Here is a 16,409-nt window from a genome sequence, read left to right as displayed (position 1 = left end):
ACCTCTGAATCTCCTTAACACCTTTTCTTTGCCTTTCATGGCACTTTCACTTTCAACCATGTGTTAGTCATTACTGCTCTTCTGAGGCCTGCTTTATTACTGTGATGAGTTTGGGATTGCAGTAAAATGGATCTTGAAGATAAACAGCTACCTAACAAGCATCTTGCAGGAGTAAGGTGTTCGTATTATATTGTGATGGTTGATGGTGACTTCTGCTTAAGTTTCAGACCTAGGATGAAGGTTCGCTGGTCAGGAAGTTCCAGGAAATGTGGGTTAGCTGACAATTGGATTATGCATCTCTGAGTTCCAGTATTAGTAGCTATGGTTAAAAAATGGCTAAACTTGTATCTTTGGACTGACTGCTAGGACCCAGCCCTCCCTGTGGACAAACAGAACACATATTCAGACCTCACAGCAACCTTCCTTTTTTTAAAAAAAATTTTTAAGTTTATTTCTATTTGAGCACGCATGAACAGAGGAGGGGCAGACAGAGAGGGAGAGAGAAGACCCCAAGCAGGCTCCACACTGTCAATGCAGAGCCCAACGTGGGACTCGATCTCACAAACTGTGAGATCATGACCTGAGCCAAAATCAAGAGTCAAACGCTTAACAGACTGAGCCACCCAGGTGCCCCACAGCTCACTTTCTTTCAACAGACTTTCCCTGGGGAGAAATAGGCAAGTCATGTCCCAAAACTGCATGGACTATCAACTATAGTTACTCTACACTAAAGAGATTTGCCTTTAACCTAGTCCCCTATTCATCATTTGTCTCCATAACTTCTCTGTAATTAAATCTAATAACTTGTTAGGAACTATATTTCCTAAATAATGTACTAGGGAACCAGCTTCTCAATTCTGTGTCTCATAATTTATTAGAGATTTATACCAGTGCCTGGACCCTATTTGAACTACAGAGATTCAAGAGGGCTAATGGTCTCCCCTCACTCAGTTTCTTAAGAGAATAGCTCCAAATATAGACATCATACAGCCAACAAGTTTATATAGTTGCTGCTTCTCTCTCTCTCTCTCTCTCTCTCTCTCTCTCTCTCTCTCACACACACACACACACACACACACACACACACACACACACACACTGATATAAATCTTACCAAGGTAATTGGCATGGGTTATCTAAAAATCAATTCTTAACATATCACTTAACTCTGTGACCATAACTTTTGGCATTCTTTTGTAATGATTCCCAAGTCTGACTTTAATCATCCTCCTACCAACTATTGATAATCTTTGGGACTCCTATCCTTCTTGTCCCCTGTTTTCTTCAGGATTGTTTTATGTAATCTCATCGGAGTGTATATTTATCTGGTTTGAGGCTAGGAATTAATGAGACAATTCTGGAAGTAGGTGAAAACCTGTAATTTGACCTGTACCTCTCAATTCTGAACAGCTAACTGAACGTATGGTATACTTCAATTATTAGAAGGCCCTGGATCAAGGTAGAAAACTATGGAACAGTGCAGTGGGTCTGTTTTTAAAAGGAAAAAGTCCTATCTTTGTTTTGAATATTAACCGGAAAGTAAATTTCAGTAGAGCACACAAATTTTTGGTTGAATATTGCCCTGAGCGGTACTGTTATTGCCCTTTCTCAATCTCCCCAACTCCACGCATAAGCAAAGAGTACTCAAATACAAAGAATGATTGAGCATTAGCAGGGACATGAGTTTATTGGGTGGTATTATTTGAATATTGTTTCTTTTTGTGACATCATCAACAAATCATCATTACTACTGGCTTGAGAATAAAATATGATAGACTCCAACAGCTGGATGTTAATTTAAAACTCCTTACTTCTAAAACTCTAATTTTACAGATGGAGAAACACACCAAGATAGAATGAGAATTATTTTGTGGAAGGTGTGGGAAGACCTTTTAATTAAAAAAAAATGTTTTTAACATATATTTATTTTTGAGAGACAGAGCATGAGCGGGGGAGGGGCAGAGAGAGAGAAGGACACACAGAATCCGAAGCAGGCTCCAGGCTCTGAGCTGTCAGCACAGAACCCAATGCGGGGCTCAAACTCATGAACCATGAGATCATGACCTGAGCCGAAGTCGGATGCTCAACTGACTGAGCCACCCAGGCACCCCTGGGAAGACCTTTTAAAAATACAGGTAGAGGGGCACCTGATGGCTCAGTCAGTTGAGTGTCAGACTCTTGGTTCCAGCTCTGGTCATGATCTCATGGTTCGTGAGTTCAAGCCCCATGCTGGGCTCTGCACTAAGGACATGGAGCCTTCTTCAGATTCTTTGTCTCCCTCTCTCTCTGCCTCTCCCTGGCTCGCACGTGTGCTCTCTCTTTTTCTCTCAAAATAAACGTTTTTTAAAAATAGGTAGAGAGTAAATGCTTTCTCCATTTAGAGTCAAAGAAATTGGAGATTGAATTTTAGTTCTGGCACTGTGAATTTTAGCTGTATGAATCGGGGGACATTACTTAGCCTCTTCAAGTCTCAGTTTCCTTGTCTGTCATATAGGAGACTAGAAAAGATAAAAGTATGTAAACGACATAAAACAATGAATGGTACATAATAAATACTCAAAATAGTGCTTTTGTTATAATTTTTGTTAAAGTCAACAAGGAAGTTTTAGTGAAATGGTTCTAACTGATTTTACATGCCTTCTGTTTCTATAGTACAGAATTTTTTTCCTCCCTTGGGGATATAGAAGAAACTAGATTTTAGAAAAAGGTCCAAGGAGAGGCTCAAGGCAGGAGTTGGTAAAAGAAAAAGAGTCCATCCACTCAGAGTTGGGGAGCAAAAGTGACCTATTCTCTAAAAAATTGAGACTAGGAACCTAAAGAAAAGAGCATTCACTTATTCCACAAATAACTGTTGAACACGTTTATCAGGCACTGTGCGATCTCCACTGTCAATGCAGAGATATGTCTTGATAGCCCCTAAAAAGAATCACAAATTAATGAGGGAAAAGAATCTGTAAGCAGTGAAATTATAATACATTGTGGATGAATTTGTAATGGAGACATGAACCAAAACCTTTAAGTCACAGAAGAAATAGGCCTTCCTGTAGTAATGGGTAGGGAGGTGCAGGAAAGATGAAGCAGTTGGGGAAGAGCTTATTGAGAACTTGGGCTGTACTAAAAAGTACTGAGTGAGAAGGAGAGAATCTAGATCTGCCCTGGAGCCTGTGTCCACGTGCCCTCATCAGGAGTTTACTGACAAAAGAAAACGGTGAATATTGAAGAAAAAGAAGGTAAAATTTATGGTGTCCTTGCTGCACGCTTGGCACTGGGAAGCTTTCAAATATATTTTATTTTAAGTTGCATTTTATACGTCGCATGGCTGTACTGTGTGATTGCCAGCCTACATTTAATTTCTTTATAAGAGCCCTAAAACCTATAGTAAATATTTCAGTTATAGGAAATGACTGAGTTAGGGGGTAATCGATACCTGTGAAGAGAGGGAACAGAAGAGAGTGAAAACTGTATATGTTAGCCAGTGATTCTCAGTGAGGTCCCTGGACCCAGCAATGTCAGCATCATCTGTGAACTTATTAGAAATGCAGATTACTGGCCCTACGCCAGACCTACTGAATCAGAAACCCTGGAGGTAGAACTAGCAGTCTGTGTTCTAAGAAGTGCTCCAGATGATATTGATAACCTGCTTTATACCAGGGTTCAGCAAACTACAGCCTGTGGACCTAATGTGGTCCATAGCTGTTTTTGCAAATTAAATTATATTGAAACACAGTTGTATTTATTATTATCTGTGGCTGCTTTTATGCTACAGTGGCAGAGTTAAGTAGTTGCAGTGGAGACCTTGTGGCCTGCAAAGCTAAAAGTATTTATTTACTACTTGGTCCTTTATAGAAAACATTTGCTGGCTCCTGCTTTAGGCCTTTAAGCAACTAGATAGATGTCTAAATTCTGTATAAGCAGGTATTTCCTAGTTGAACTGAAGACCATGAATAAAAAAAAGAGGAAATTTCCCATGGCTTTAACATTGTTAATTTGTTCTCTTTCCCTTTCAGTCAAGGATCCTATCTAAATGGACCTTTAAGTTCAAATCTACTGACAATGCCGAAGCAAAGGTCATCTTCCGTATCCCTAACTCACCATATAGGTCTAAGAAGAGCTGGTAAGAAATCATTCTTTATGATTTAAATGTGGGAGGTCTCAAAGTATATGGTACTACAGAATTTTCTCATTATACATTTAGAGCTGGTTTTGAATGCCATTTATATGTTGTAAATTAACATGACTAAGCAATTTGGATTGACCATTAATTGACCGTTTGCTCATTCATTCATAAACACTTTTTAAACAGCCACTATATACCAGGTACTTTGTTAGGCACTAGGAATTCAGGGATAAAATATAGAACTACCTAAACTAACCTGAGTAGTTGCAGATCCAGATTCACACTGAAAGACTGAGACCTGATCACAGGACTATAGAACACTTCTCCCCTCACACCTCAGCACCATTATTAAAGACCTATTTACGGTAGCTTCTTTTACCAGGTATGTCCTGGCACTTCTTAAAATTGTAAGGCATACCAAAAGGTAAAAGACACAATTTGGATAGACAGAAATTTATCAGAATCAGATAGGGAGGTTGGAATTACCAGATGGGGAATTTAAAACAACTATGATTAGTATGCCAAGGGTTCTAATTGATTAAGTAGACAACATGCAAGAATGGATGGGCAGTGTAAGCAGAGAGGTGGAAGTCCTAAAATAATAAAACAAAAATAAATGCTCTTGATAAAAAGCACTGTAACAGAAATGAAGAGTGCCTTTAACAGGCTCATCAGTAGGCTGGATGCAACTGAGGAAAGACTGTCTTAGCTTGAGCATGAGAAATCTTCAAAACTGAAAAACAAAGAGAACAAAGATTGAAAAAGCAGAATCAAATACCCAAGGACTGTGGGGCAAATACAAAAGGAATACCAGAAAGAGAAGAAAGTGAGAAGGAAGTCATACAGAGAAAGACAGATACCATATGTTTTCACTCTTACGTGGATCCTGAGAAACTTAACAGAAGACTGTGGGGGAGGGGAAGGAAAAAAAAAAGTTAGAGAGGGAGGGAGCCAAACCATAAGAGACTCTTAAAAACTGAGAATAAACTGAGGGTTGGTGGGGGGTGGAAGGGAGGGGGTGGGTGGGTGATGGGCATTGAGGAGGGCACCTTTTGGGATGAGCACTGGGTATTGTATGGAAACCAATTTGACAATAAATTTCATATCAAAAAAATTTTTTTTAATTAAAAAAAAGAGAGAGAAGGAATAGAAGAAATATTTGAAACAATAATGACCAAGAATCGTCTCAAATTAGTATCAGACACCAAACCATAGATCCAGGAAGCTCACAGAACACCAAACAGGATAAATACCAAAAGAACAATACCTAGGCATATTGTTTTCAAATTACAGAAATTTAAAGATAAAAAAAAAATCATTAAAGAAGCCAAAAGGGAAAAAAAAATCTTACATATAAAAGAACAAAATAATAATGACATGAAACTTCTCCTCAGAAACCATGTGAGTAGAATGAAACATTTAAAGTATTGTGAGGAAAAAAAACAAAAGAACGCCAACCTAGAATTCTGTACCCTTTGAAATTATCCTCCAAAAGTGAAGGAAAGTAAAGACTTTTTCAGACAAAAGTTGAGGGAACTTGTTGCCACTAGACCTGATGTACAAGAAATGTTAAAAGAAGTTCTCTAAAGAGAAGAATAGTAGTGTAGGTCAGAAACTCAGATCTACATAAAGAAAGGAAGAGCACTGAAGAAGGCATAAGTGAAGGTAAAATTAAAAGCTTTTATTTTTCTTTTTATTCGATCTAACAGATAGTAGTTTAGAATAATCAGGGGCGCCTGGGTGGCGCAGTCGGTTAAGCGTCCGACTTCAGCCAGGTCACGATCTCGCGGTCTGTGAGTTCGAGTCCCGCGTCAGGCTCCAGGCCGATGGCTCGGAGCCTGGAGCCTGTTTCCGATTCTGTGTCTCCCTCTCTCTCTGCCCCTCCCTCGTTCATGCTCTGTCTCTCTCTGTACCAAAAATAAATAAAAAAAAAAAAGTTGAAAAAACAAATTAAAAAAAAAAAAAGAATAATGATAGCAACAATGTATTCAATTATATGTGCATATGTGTATTTTATGTATGTGTATATATGCATATATATAAATGAATGACAGCAATGATACAAGGGACAGAGGAATTGGGGTTATTTTATTATCATAAGGTACTCATAAGGTATCTGTGAAGTGGTGTAATGTTATTTGGAAGTGAACTTGGGTTAGATGTAAAATGTATATTGCAAACTCTAGGGCAACCATTAAAAAAAGCTGAAAAAGAAGTATAACTGATATTCTAAGAAAAGAAAGAAAGTAGAATGATAAAAATTCTCAAAACCACAAAAACAGAAGAAGAGTAGAAAACAAAAATAGGAACAAAGAACAAGGACAACAAATAGAAAACACTAATAGATATGATAGATGTTAATCCAACTGTATCAGTAATCATTCTGAACACCAGTGGTCTAAATGTACTAATTAAAAGACCTATATTGTTGGGGGCGCCTGCATGGCTCAGTCGGTTAAGTGTCTGACTTCAGCTCAGGTCATAATCTCATGGTTGATGGGTTGGAGCCCCGCACTGGGGGCTGTCAGCACAGAGCCTGCTTTGGATCCTCTGCCTCCCTCTTTCTTTCTGTGCACCTCCCCCGCTCACTCTCTCTCTCTCTCAAAAATAAATACATATAAAAAAAGACGTCTATTGTTAAAGTAGATCAAAAAACATGACCTAAATATATATTATCTATAAGAAACCCACTTTAAATGTAAAGACACATAAAAATTCAAAGTAAATGGATGGAGAAAAATACACCACGTTCACACTAATCAAAAGAAAGCAGGTATAAGCTATATAAATTTCGGCCAGAGCAGATTTCTAAGCAAAGAAACTTATCAGAGATAAAGAAAGGTATTATATAACAGAAGACATAAGAGCCTTTAACGTTTATGAGCCTAAGTAACAGAACAACATTTAAGAGTCATTTAAGGCACAATTATGGTTCTGTGTAAATGAAGACTCAAATGGGGAGGAGAGAAACAATAGGGTAGAATAATTTTCCACAATAGTAAGGGAATTAGCAAATTCCTGAAACTTGGTGAACCCCAAGAAGATAGATAAAATCATAGGGATTTCAGGCAAACCCCTAAATTATACAACAAGAAAAATTTCAAAAGCAACCAAGTAAAAAAGGTTATTTTTCAGGGAACAACAGTAATATTCAGTGATTCTATAATACCAAGTATGAACTCAAAGACATAGAATGGCATATTAAAAGTATTGAAAAAAAAAAACAGAAAAATGCCAACCTGGAATTCTTTATCAATGAAAATATCTTTAAAAAAATTTTTTTTAATTTATATATGAAATTTATTGTCAAATTGGTTTCCATACAACACCCAGTGCTCATCCCAAAAGGTGCCCTCCTCAATACCCATCACCCACCCTCTCCTCCCTCCCACCCCCCATCAACCCTCAGTTTGCTCTCAGTTCTCAACAGTCTCTTATGCTTTGGCTCTCTCCCACTCTAACCTCTTTTTTTTTTCCTTCCCCTCCCCCATGGGTTCCTGTTAAGTTTCTCAGGATCCACATAAGAGTGAAACCATATGGTATCTGTCTTTCTCTGTATGGCTTATTTCACTTAGCATCACACTCTCCAGTTCCATCCACGTTGCTACAAAAGGCCATATTTCATTTTTTCTCATTGCCACGTAGTATTCCATTGTGTATATAAACCACAATTTCTTTATCCATTCATCAGTGTTTATTTATTTTTGAGTGAGAGAGAGAGGGACAGAGTGTGAGCTGGGGAAGGGCAGAGAGAGAGACACACACACACACAGAATCTGAAGCAGGCTCCAGGGTCCGAGTTGTTAGCACAGAGCCCAGCACGGGGCTCAAATTCATGAACCACAAGATCATGACCTAAACTCAAGTTGGACCCTTAACCAACTGAGCCACCCATGCGCCCCAATGAAAATACATTTTAAAAATTAAATTGAAATAATATTTTTTCATACAAACAAAGGCTGATAGAATTTATTGCTGATAGGCCTGCACTATTAAGATCCAGCAAAGATAGTAGTTTAGGTAGGAGGAAAATGATCCAGATTGAAGCACAGAATGATAGGAATGAATGAAAAGCTCTAATAAGCCTAAATTGAGTGAATATAAGTGAATGTTGATTAAAAACAATAATAATGGACCCAGCAATTGCACTACTAGGTGTATATCCAAGGGATACAGTTGTGCTGTTTTGAGGGGCACATGCACCCCAATGTTTATAGCAGCACTGTCAACAATAGTCAAAGTGTGGAAAGGGCCCAGATGTCCATTGACAGATGAATGCATAAAAAATATGTGGTGTATATACATATACATATGCATATATATATACATTACATGCATACATACACAATGGAATATTACTCGACAATCAAAAAGAATGAAATCTTGCCATTTGCAACACCATGAAGTAGAGGGTATTAACGCTAAGTGAAACAAGTCAGTCAGAGAAAGACAAATATCAGATGATTTCACTTATATGAAGAATTTAAGATACAAAACAGATGAATATAAGGGAAAGGAAGCAAAAGAATATAAAAACGGAGACAAAACATAAGAGACTCTTAAATACAGAAAACAAACTGTGAGTGGGGGGATGGGCTAAATGGGTAAGGGGCATTAAGGAGGGAACTTGTTGGGATGAGTGCTGGGTGTTATACATAAGGGATGAATCACTGGAATCTGCTGAAAATATTGTTGCACTATATGCTAACTAACTTGGATGTAACTTAGAAATAACAACGACAATAATCACTTCCTTGTTGCATGCATAATATATGAAGGAGTCAAATGTATCATAACAATGGCATATAAAGGGTTGGGAGAAGGGTAAATGGATTTGTAATGTACTAGCAATGATTGAAAAGTAGTAAAAAGTTTTAAGTTTGAGAGAAACTAATACTTTAAAGACTCACATTGTAATATACAGAGTGACAATTAAAAGAATTAAAAAAAAAGGTATAAGTAAAAAACAATCATAGGAGGTAACAGTGGCATGATTTTTTAAAAAACTTGAATAACCCAGAAGAATCCAAGAAAAGAGAAAATAAAAGAGAAAAAGAAGGAACAACTGAAAAATAAATAGCAAGACAGTGGATTAAACAGACTACATTACATTGAGTATACATTTTGTGGGGGGGGGGGAGGGATCTGCTAAAGTTGTTAAGTATATTTTAAAAATATTCAGTTTTCAACAAAAAGTGAAAATACACTCCAGTTAAAAGACAAAGATTGTCAGACAGTTAACAACACAAGACTCAAGCATATGTTCTTTATAAGACACCCACTCTTTATATAAGGACACAGTTACTTCTGATCTCATAGCAATAATATACATGAACCAAAAAATGACAGAACTAAAGGGGGGAAATAGACAAATTTATATTCATATTTGGAGATTTTAACTCACCATTCTCATTAACTAGTAAAATAAGCAGACCAAAACGTTAGTATAGATATAAGAAAGATTAGAACAATATGAATTAACTGACCTGACTGTAAAACACTACATTCAGCCAGGATGAATATTTTTTCAAAGAATACACACAAGATTGATAACAGTAGACCATTTGTCAGACTATGAAACAAGTCTCAATGAGTTTCAAAGTATTAATATCACATATAGAGACTGATTCAGGAATGGCAGAGAGAATGTTTCTGTAAACTCACTCTCCTGCTAAAATAACAAAAATAGGGGTGAAAAAAGTGAAACTCAGGGGTACCTGGGTGGCTTAGTCGTTCAAACGTCCAGCTTCGGCTCAGGTCATGATCTCACGGTTCGTGAGTTCGAGCTCCGCATTGGGCTCTGTGCTGTTGGTGCAGAGCCCACTTTCGATCCTCTGTCCCCCTCTTGCTCTGCACCTCCCCTGCTCGTACTCTCTGTCTCTCAAAAATGAATAAACATTAAAAAAAACAAAACGAAACTGAGCCATTTCAGAACTCTGGAAATTAACACAAGCCTGAGAAAAAACTAGAAGTCCTCTGTACAAGACAGACTGTAAGACGATGGGTTCTGTGGCATTTTATTTGGGAACTATCCCTTCCCAGCTTTCTCCCTCAGTGGCACTATTGCTAAAAGCCAATAGCATTACAGCCATCAGAAAGATCTGACCTCTTTTGAAACTCCCCCAAGAGGACAGTAAATACTTTGCCCAAACTTAATATAAACTTAAAGCTCCTTGGAAAATCTCTGTTCCTGAAGTGTTGTGGGTATTTGATTTGACTCGGGGCTCAGCTTTCTAAAAAACAAACCCTATGCCAGCCAACATTGTGACCACCTAAGGCTGTTATTTCACTTGTGGTAAACAAGAGCTGCCTGAGAATTTAAAAGGAAATCTGGATACTACTAGATGACCATAGGGAATTTGAAAGTGTCTGAGAGATTCCTGAAGATCTCAGGATCCTGTGCCAGGATGTGCATGTGCATAGGAAAGATCTGGGAAAGGAGAAGGCCCTAGTCACTTATCTGTAGCTGACCTAGAAGCTCTCACAAGTGAGATGTGAAATCTAAGGCCGTTTCGTAAACTGAAGTTTGAAGGTGTATCTTTTCAAACATTCCCTCCTACAGATGACGTGTAGGCAAAACATTTAAAGAAATGTTCTGACACATCATTCGCTGACCACAAAATTATACTGACCCATGGGTGACTTGCAGGAAGTCAAGCTTAAAATAATAAATCAAGAGCTTAAAGGAAAAAAAAAACCAGCAAAGAACTCAGTGGCTACACACCTCAGAGAAAACGGAATCTACATAATTAGTCCAGGAAAGTCATTCAACAATCAGAAACAAGAAAACAAACATAAATCAGCAACATAACAAACCTTGGAAGTGGGAGGGATCTGATGCCAGAACTGTTAAAATATAATGTCCAGTTTTCAACAACAAAAAAAATGAAATACACAAGCAAATTTTTGCCATGCACACAAAGCAAAACAGCCAACAGAAAATTTGCCTGACGGGGCTTGGAGTTTGGACTTAGCACACAATGACTTTAAATCTCCTATTGTAAATATGTTTAAAGTCGTAGCAGAAACCATTTCAAGAGTATTGAGTATGACAATAGTATCTCATCAAAGAGAAAATAGAACTAGAAATTATAAAATGAAAATATAAAACGATGTTAATAGTTAAAATTGCTACTTCTACTCAATATTGGATTGGAGGTTCTAGCCACTGCAATTAGGTAAGAAGGAATAAAAGGAAGAGGTAAAATTATATTTGCGTATAACGTCATGTATTTATGAAATCTGAAGAAATTCATTAAGATCTATTACAGCCAATAAAGAAGTTTATCAGTGTGTCAGGATACAAGATCTCTAGGCAGAAATCAGTTGTATTTCTGTATACTAGCAATGAACAATGCAAAATGAAATTAAAATAATTCTATATACAGTTAGCATTAAAAAGAGTAAAATACTTTGCAACAAATTTAACAAGAGTGTAAGACCTCTACACTGAAAACTGTAAAACATTGTTGAAAGAAATTAAAGAAGTCAAAATAAATAAAAGATATTCCTGTGTTCATGGATCAGAAAATGTAATATTGTTATGATGGCATTTCTCTCCAAATTGTTCTAGATTTCTTGCCATCTTTATCAAGATCTGAGCTAGCTTCTTTGCAGAAATTGACAAGCTGATCATAAAATTCATATGGAAATTCAAGGGACCCAGCATAGCTAAAACAGTTTTAATAAAAAAGAAGAAATTGGAGGACTCACACTGGCAAATTTTAAAACTTACTACCAAGCTGTAGTAATCAAGACTGGTATTGGCATAAGGATATTCCAGCTCAGTGGGATAGAATTGAGAGTCCAGAAATAAATCCTTACGTGGTCAACTGATTTTCAACAAGGGTGCCAAGATGATTCAATGGGGAAGAAATTGTATTTTTAGCAAATCCTGGAAATAGGAGCAAGAATGAATTTGGAATTCTACCTTTTGTCATACTCAAAAATTAACCAAAATGCATCATAGACTCAACGGTAGGAGTGAAAGCCTAAAACTAGTGGAAGAAAACAAAAAAAAAAGTTTGTGACTTTGGGTTTTGAAGCATTCTAAGATATGACAGTCTATGCTTAGAATGCTTGGGTTTCTAAGCATTCTAAGATATGACACCGAAAGCACAGTTCATGAGTGAAAAAACCTGATAATTGGAATTCATTAAAATTGAAAACATCTGTATTTCTACAGAGACCTAAAGAAAGTGATAAGACACAGGATGGGAGGAAATATTTGCAAATCATGTATTTGATAGTGGCCTTTTATCCAGAATATACAAAGATGTCTGTAATTCAATAATAAAAAGACAAATTACCTTCTTAAAAAATGGGCAAAAATCTGAATAGATGTTTCTCCAGAGAAGATGTACAAATGGCCCATACCACATGAAAAGATATTCAGTATTAATATTTGCGGAAAATGTAAATCAAAACCACAGTGACCTGTGACTTCATACCATTGTGATGTCTGTAATTACAAAGACAGATAAAAACAAGTGGTAAAAACGTTCAGAAGTGGAAACTCTGATACACTGATGGGAAAGTGAAATGCTACAGCCACTTTGGAAGACAATTTGGCCATTCAGTACTTGAACAGAAATAAAATTGTGCTGTATTCATGCATACAGTTTGATATGGCATTGAAAATCAACCACAATAACAAGTAACTGCCTGGAAATATTATTTTAAAATGTAAGCAAGGCATAGAAGCATTTATATTTATTGTCTAATTCAGTTTACAAAGTTCACAAAAGGGGCAAAAGTAATCCACATTGTCAAAAAATGCGTACATACATGGTATAAATATAAAGAAAGGCAAGAAAAACAGTACCATAAAAGTCAAAATAATGATTTCCTTTAAAGAGAGGCAGGGGAGTTAGAAGGCAGGGTGGTTGAGCTCTGGCCGTATTTTATGTCTTAGCTTGAGTGATGAGTAGTCCCATTGTAACTTTTCTATGTGTGTGTTATATTTCACAATAAAGAGGGTTTAAAATAAAAATGGTGGATCTATATTATAGAAAGCATTTTTTAAGGATTTCTAGGTTTGTCTGTATATCCAGTATCTACACTAAGATTTTATACCCTTTATTCTTCTTAGCCCACTTGTCAGGATTTTGGATACTCACTAGTATAATTAGAGAAAAGAAGGCTAAAAATTGGAACCTTTGTTTCCAGTTAGTAACCAGTGATTATGACGAGCAAGACACACCTTCTCCTCAGTTTCCTCTTCTGAGACATTAAGTTGACCAGATTAAAAAAAAAAAAAAAAATCCCATTCAGCCCTAACATTGTATGAAATTATAGGAACCTCTAAAGAAATGAGTCTGATAGAGTAGCAGTGGCAGCCCTGGGAAAAGAGTCTGATCTCACAGTGTTAACTGTTAACACAGTTTTTTGACTTTTTTAACTGTTAAATCAAGTTTTTTGACTTTTTTGGAGTCCCCTCTCCTCTCCTCCGACATACGAAGATGAAAATACTACTTAACTCACAAAGTTATTAAGATTAAATAAAACAACCATCGTATTAGGGTTCTCCAGAGAAACAGAACTAATAGGATGTGTGTGTGTATTTACATAGAGAGAGAGAGAGAGAGATGGAGAGATAGGTTTATTTTAAGGAATTGGCTTGCAAGACTGTGAGGGTTGGCAGGTTTGAGATTTACAGGGCAGGCTGTCCAGCTAGAAATTCTCGCACGAGTCGATACTGCAGTCCTGATTCTGAAGGCAGTCTTGAGGCAAACCTCTTTCCTCTTTGGAGGACCTCAGTCTTTTCTTTTAAGGCCTTCAACCAATTGGCTGAAGCCCATACACATTAGGGAGGGTGATCTGCTTTACTCAGTTTACTGATTAAAGTGTTAGTCACCTCTGAAGAATACTTTCACAGCGACAACTAGCCTGGTGCTTGACCACACAGCTGAACACCATAGCCAAGCCAAGTTGACACATAAAATTAACCATCACACACATCTGCAAGTATTTATACCGCTATGGCGAAACTGTCGTAGGTCCTGAATAACCGTTATGTGCTGTGCTCTCTGATTCACACTTTACTTGGATCTTTATTTCCAAATGAAGTTTTAAATCTGCCTACCTCTCTCCAGATATACCCATTTCACCTTAGTTCAAGGCACTCAGTGAAGATTTTTGGAGCAGATCAGTAGCATTAGAGATGGATTTCTGAAGTACTCTGGGTTTTTTTTTCCCCCTTATTTTAGCACTTAGCACTTGTTTGTACTCACCACTAGTCTCTAGGTTTGTAGAGTAGCAGGGATGGTAACTTCTTCCTCATTGTGAAATCCAGCACATCTTCCACCATATAGTAGGCTCTCAAATATTTGTCGAATGAATGAGCTGGAAAGATTTGGGCATATTTTTATTTTTTATTTTTTTATTTTATTAAAAAAAATTTTTTTTTCAACGTTTATTTATTTTTGGGACAGAGAGAGACAGAGCATGAACGGGGGAGGGGCAGAGAGAGAGGGAGACACAGAATCGGAAACAGGCTCCAGGCTCTGAGCCATCAGCCCAGAGCCCGACGCGGGGCTCGAACTCACGGACCGCGAGATCGTGACCTGGCTGAAGTTGGATGCTTAACCGACTGTGCCACCCAGGCGCCCCTGGGCATATTTTTAAAAGAGATCTGCAGTTGTGTTAACATATAATTTTGTCTTCGCTCAACTTGCTTAATGCTGTTAAGAACTTTGGTTCTTCAGTAAAATCTGGTAACCATGCTTTCTTCATGTGGATGATCAAGCTGGTGGGGATTCAACATGTGAAAGATAAACACCAATGTGAATTAGGAAAATCTGCGCCACACTTTGTGTACATCTTAGTTACACTCTCAATATCTGTGCCATCCTGCCACAGGTGTTTATTTCACACTCATTCATGATGACAAACATGGTCTATATTCTGCTTAAATGCCTGGAATGTCTTGAGGATAGCTCCACGTGGAAATCTGGTTTATCATTTAATTGCAAATACTTTGCTTTCTTTAAAAAAAGGAAAATGCAGGGGCACCTGGGTGGTTCAGTCGGTTGAGCGTCCGACTTCGGCTCAGGTCATGATCTCATAGTCTGTGGTTCGAGCCCCGCATCAGGCTCTGTGCTGACAGCTCAGAGCCTGGAACCTGTTTCTAATCCTGTGTCTCCCTCTCTCTCTGCCCCTCCCCCAGTCTCACTTTGTCTCACTCTGTCTCTCAAAAATAAATAAATATTAAAAAAAAATTTTTTTTTTAAATAAAAAAGGAAAATGCTCTTTATAAATACACATAGACAATAAACACAAACACACGCCTACATATTTATTGATCTCTTTCTTCTCTTTTGAATTTTTCAGGTGCTTTCCCCAGCCTGAGTCCTGTGAATTCTCCCAGCCATGGACCAGTCTCCGCTGGCTCTCTAATGAATCGATCACCTGTAGAATTTCCTGCCACTGCCAGTTCTCTTACTAAGCCAAGTGTTATTTTACACCGATCTCTGGGCAGTGCACCCAATTCACCAGATTTTTATCAGCATGTTAGAAATTCTGATAGCAGTTTATGTAACAGGTAAGTTTCCTAAATGTTGATTATTTCTGTCTCAAAATATAGGTTATTTTAATAAAGTATTCCTAGTTTTCTAGTTTTATGTTATAACTAGTTGATGGATTAAGACTGTATCTTCCCTATTTATCAAGTAGTTTTTCTTTTTAAGAAACTTTTCCTCATTTTAGTGCAATTGTTCATTTTTGAATTAAGTAATCTCTATCAAAAGTGATATATAGTAGGGGCGCCTGGGTGGCGCAGTCGGTTAAGCGACCGACTTCAGCCAGGTCATGATCTCGCGCTCTGTGAGTTCGAGCCCCGCGTCAGGCTCTGGGCTGATGGCTCAGAACCTGGAGCCTGTTTCCGATTCTGTGTCTCCCTCTCTCTCTGCCCCTCCCCCGTTCATGCTCTGTCTCTCTCTGTCCCAAAAATAAATAAACGTTGAAAAAAAAAAAGTGATATATAGTAGTATTCTATCCATCTCAAGATACCAGTAAATTATGAGAATTCTTTTATTTTTTTTTTATTATTTTTTTTTTTTAATTTTTTTTTTCAACGTTTAATTTATTTTTGGGACAGAGAGAGACAGAGCATGAACAGGGGAGGGGCAGAGAGAGAGGGAGACACAGAATCAGAAACAGGCTCCAGGCTCTGAGCCATCAGCCCAGAGCCCGATGCGGGGCTCGAACTCCCGGACCGCGAGATCGTGACCTGGCTGAAGTCGGACGCTTAACCGACTGCGCCACCCAGGCGCCCCGAGAATTCTTTTAGTAT

General features: G+C 37.7%; 1 protein-coding gene across 1 annotated transcript in view; it reads left to right on the top strand.

Annotated features, from left to right (window-relative positions):
* Positions 1–16,409, top strand: part of PDE3B (phosphodiesterase 3B) — a 179,233-nt gene that overhangs the window by 126,747 nt on the left and 36,077 nt on the right. The window contains exons 5-6 of the mRNA XM_040456792.1: positions 4,008–4,114; positions 15,449–15,659. Of these exons, the coding sequence (XP_040312726.1) occupies positions 4,008–4,114; positions 15,449–15,659 (318 nt within the window). The remainder of the gene's footprint in view (positions 1–4,007; positions 4,115–15,448; positions 15,660–16,409) is intronic.

The sequence above is a fragment of the Herpailurus yagouaroundi genome, unplaced genomic scaffold, assembly GCF_014898765.1.
Source record: "Herpailurus yagouaroundi ecotype Mexico unplaced genomic scaffold, PumYag 218, whole genome shotgun sequence".
Taxonomy (NCBI): Eukaryota; Metazoa; Chordata; class Mammalia; order Carnivora; family Felidae; genus Herpailurus; species Herpailurus yagouaroundi.
This window is presented reverse-complemented; position numbering and strand designations above follow the sequence as displayed.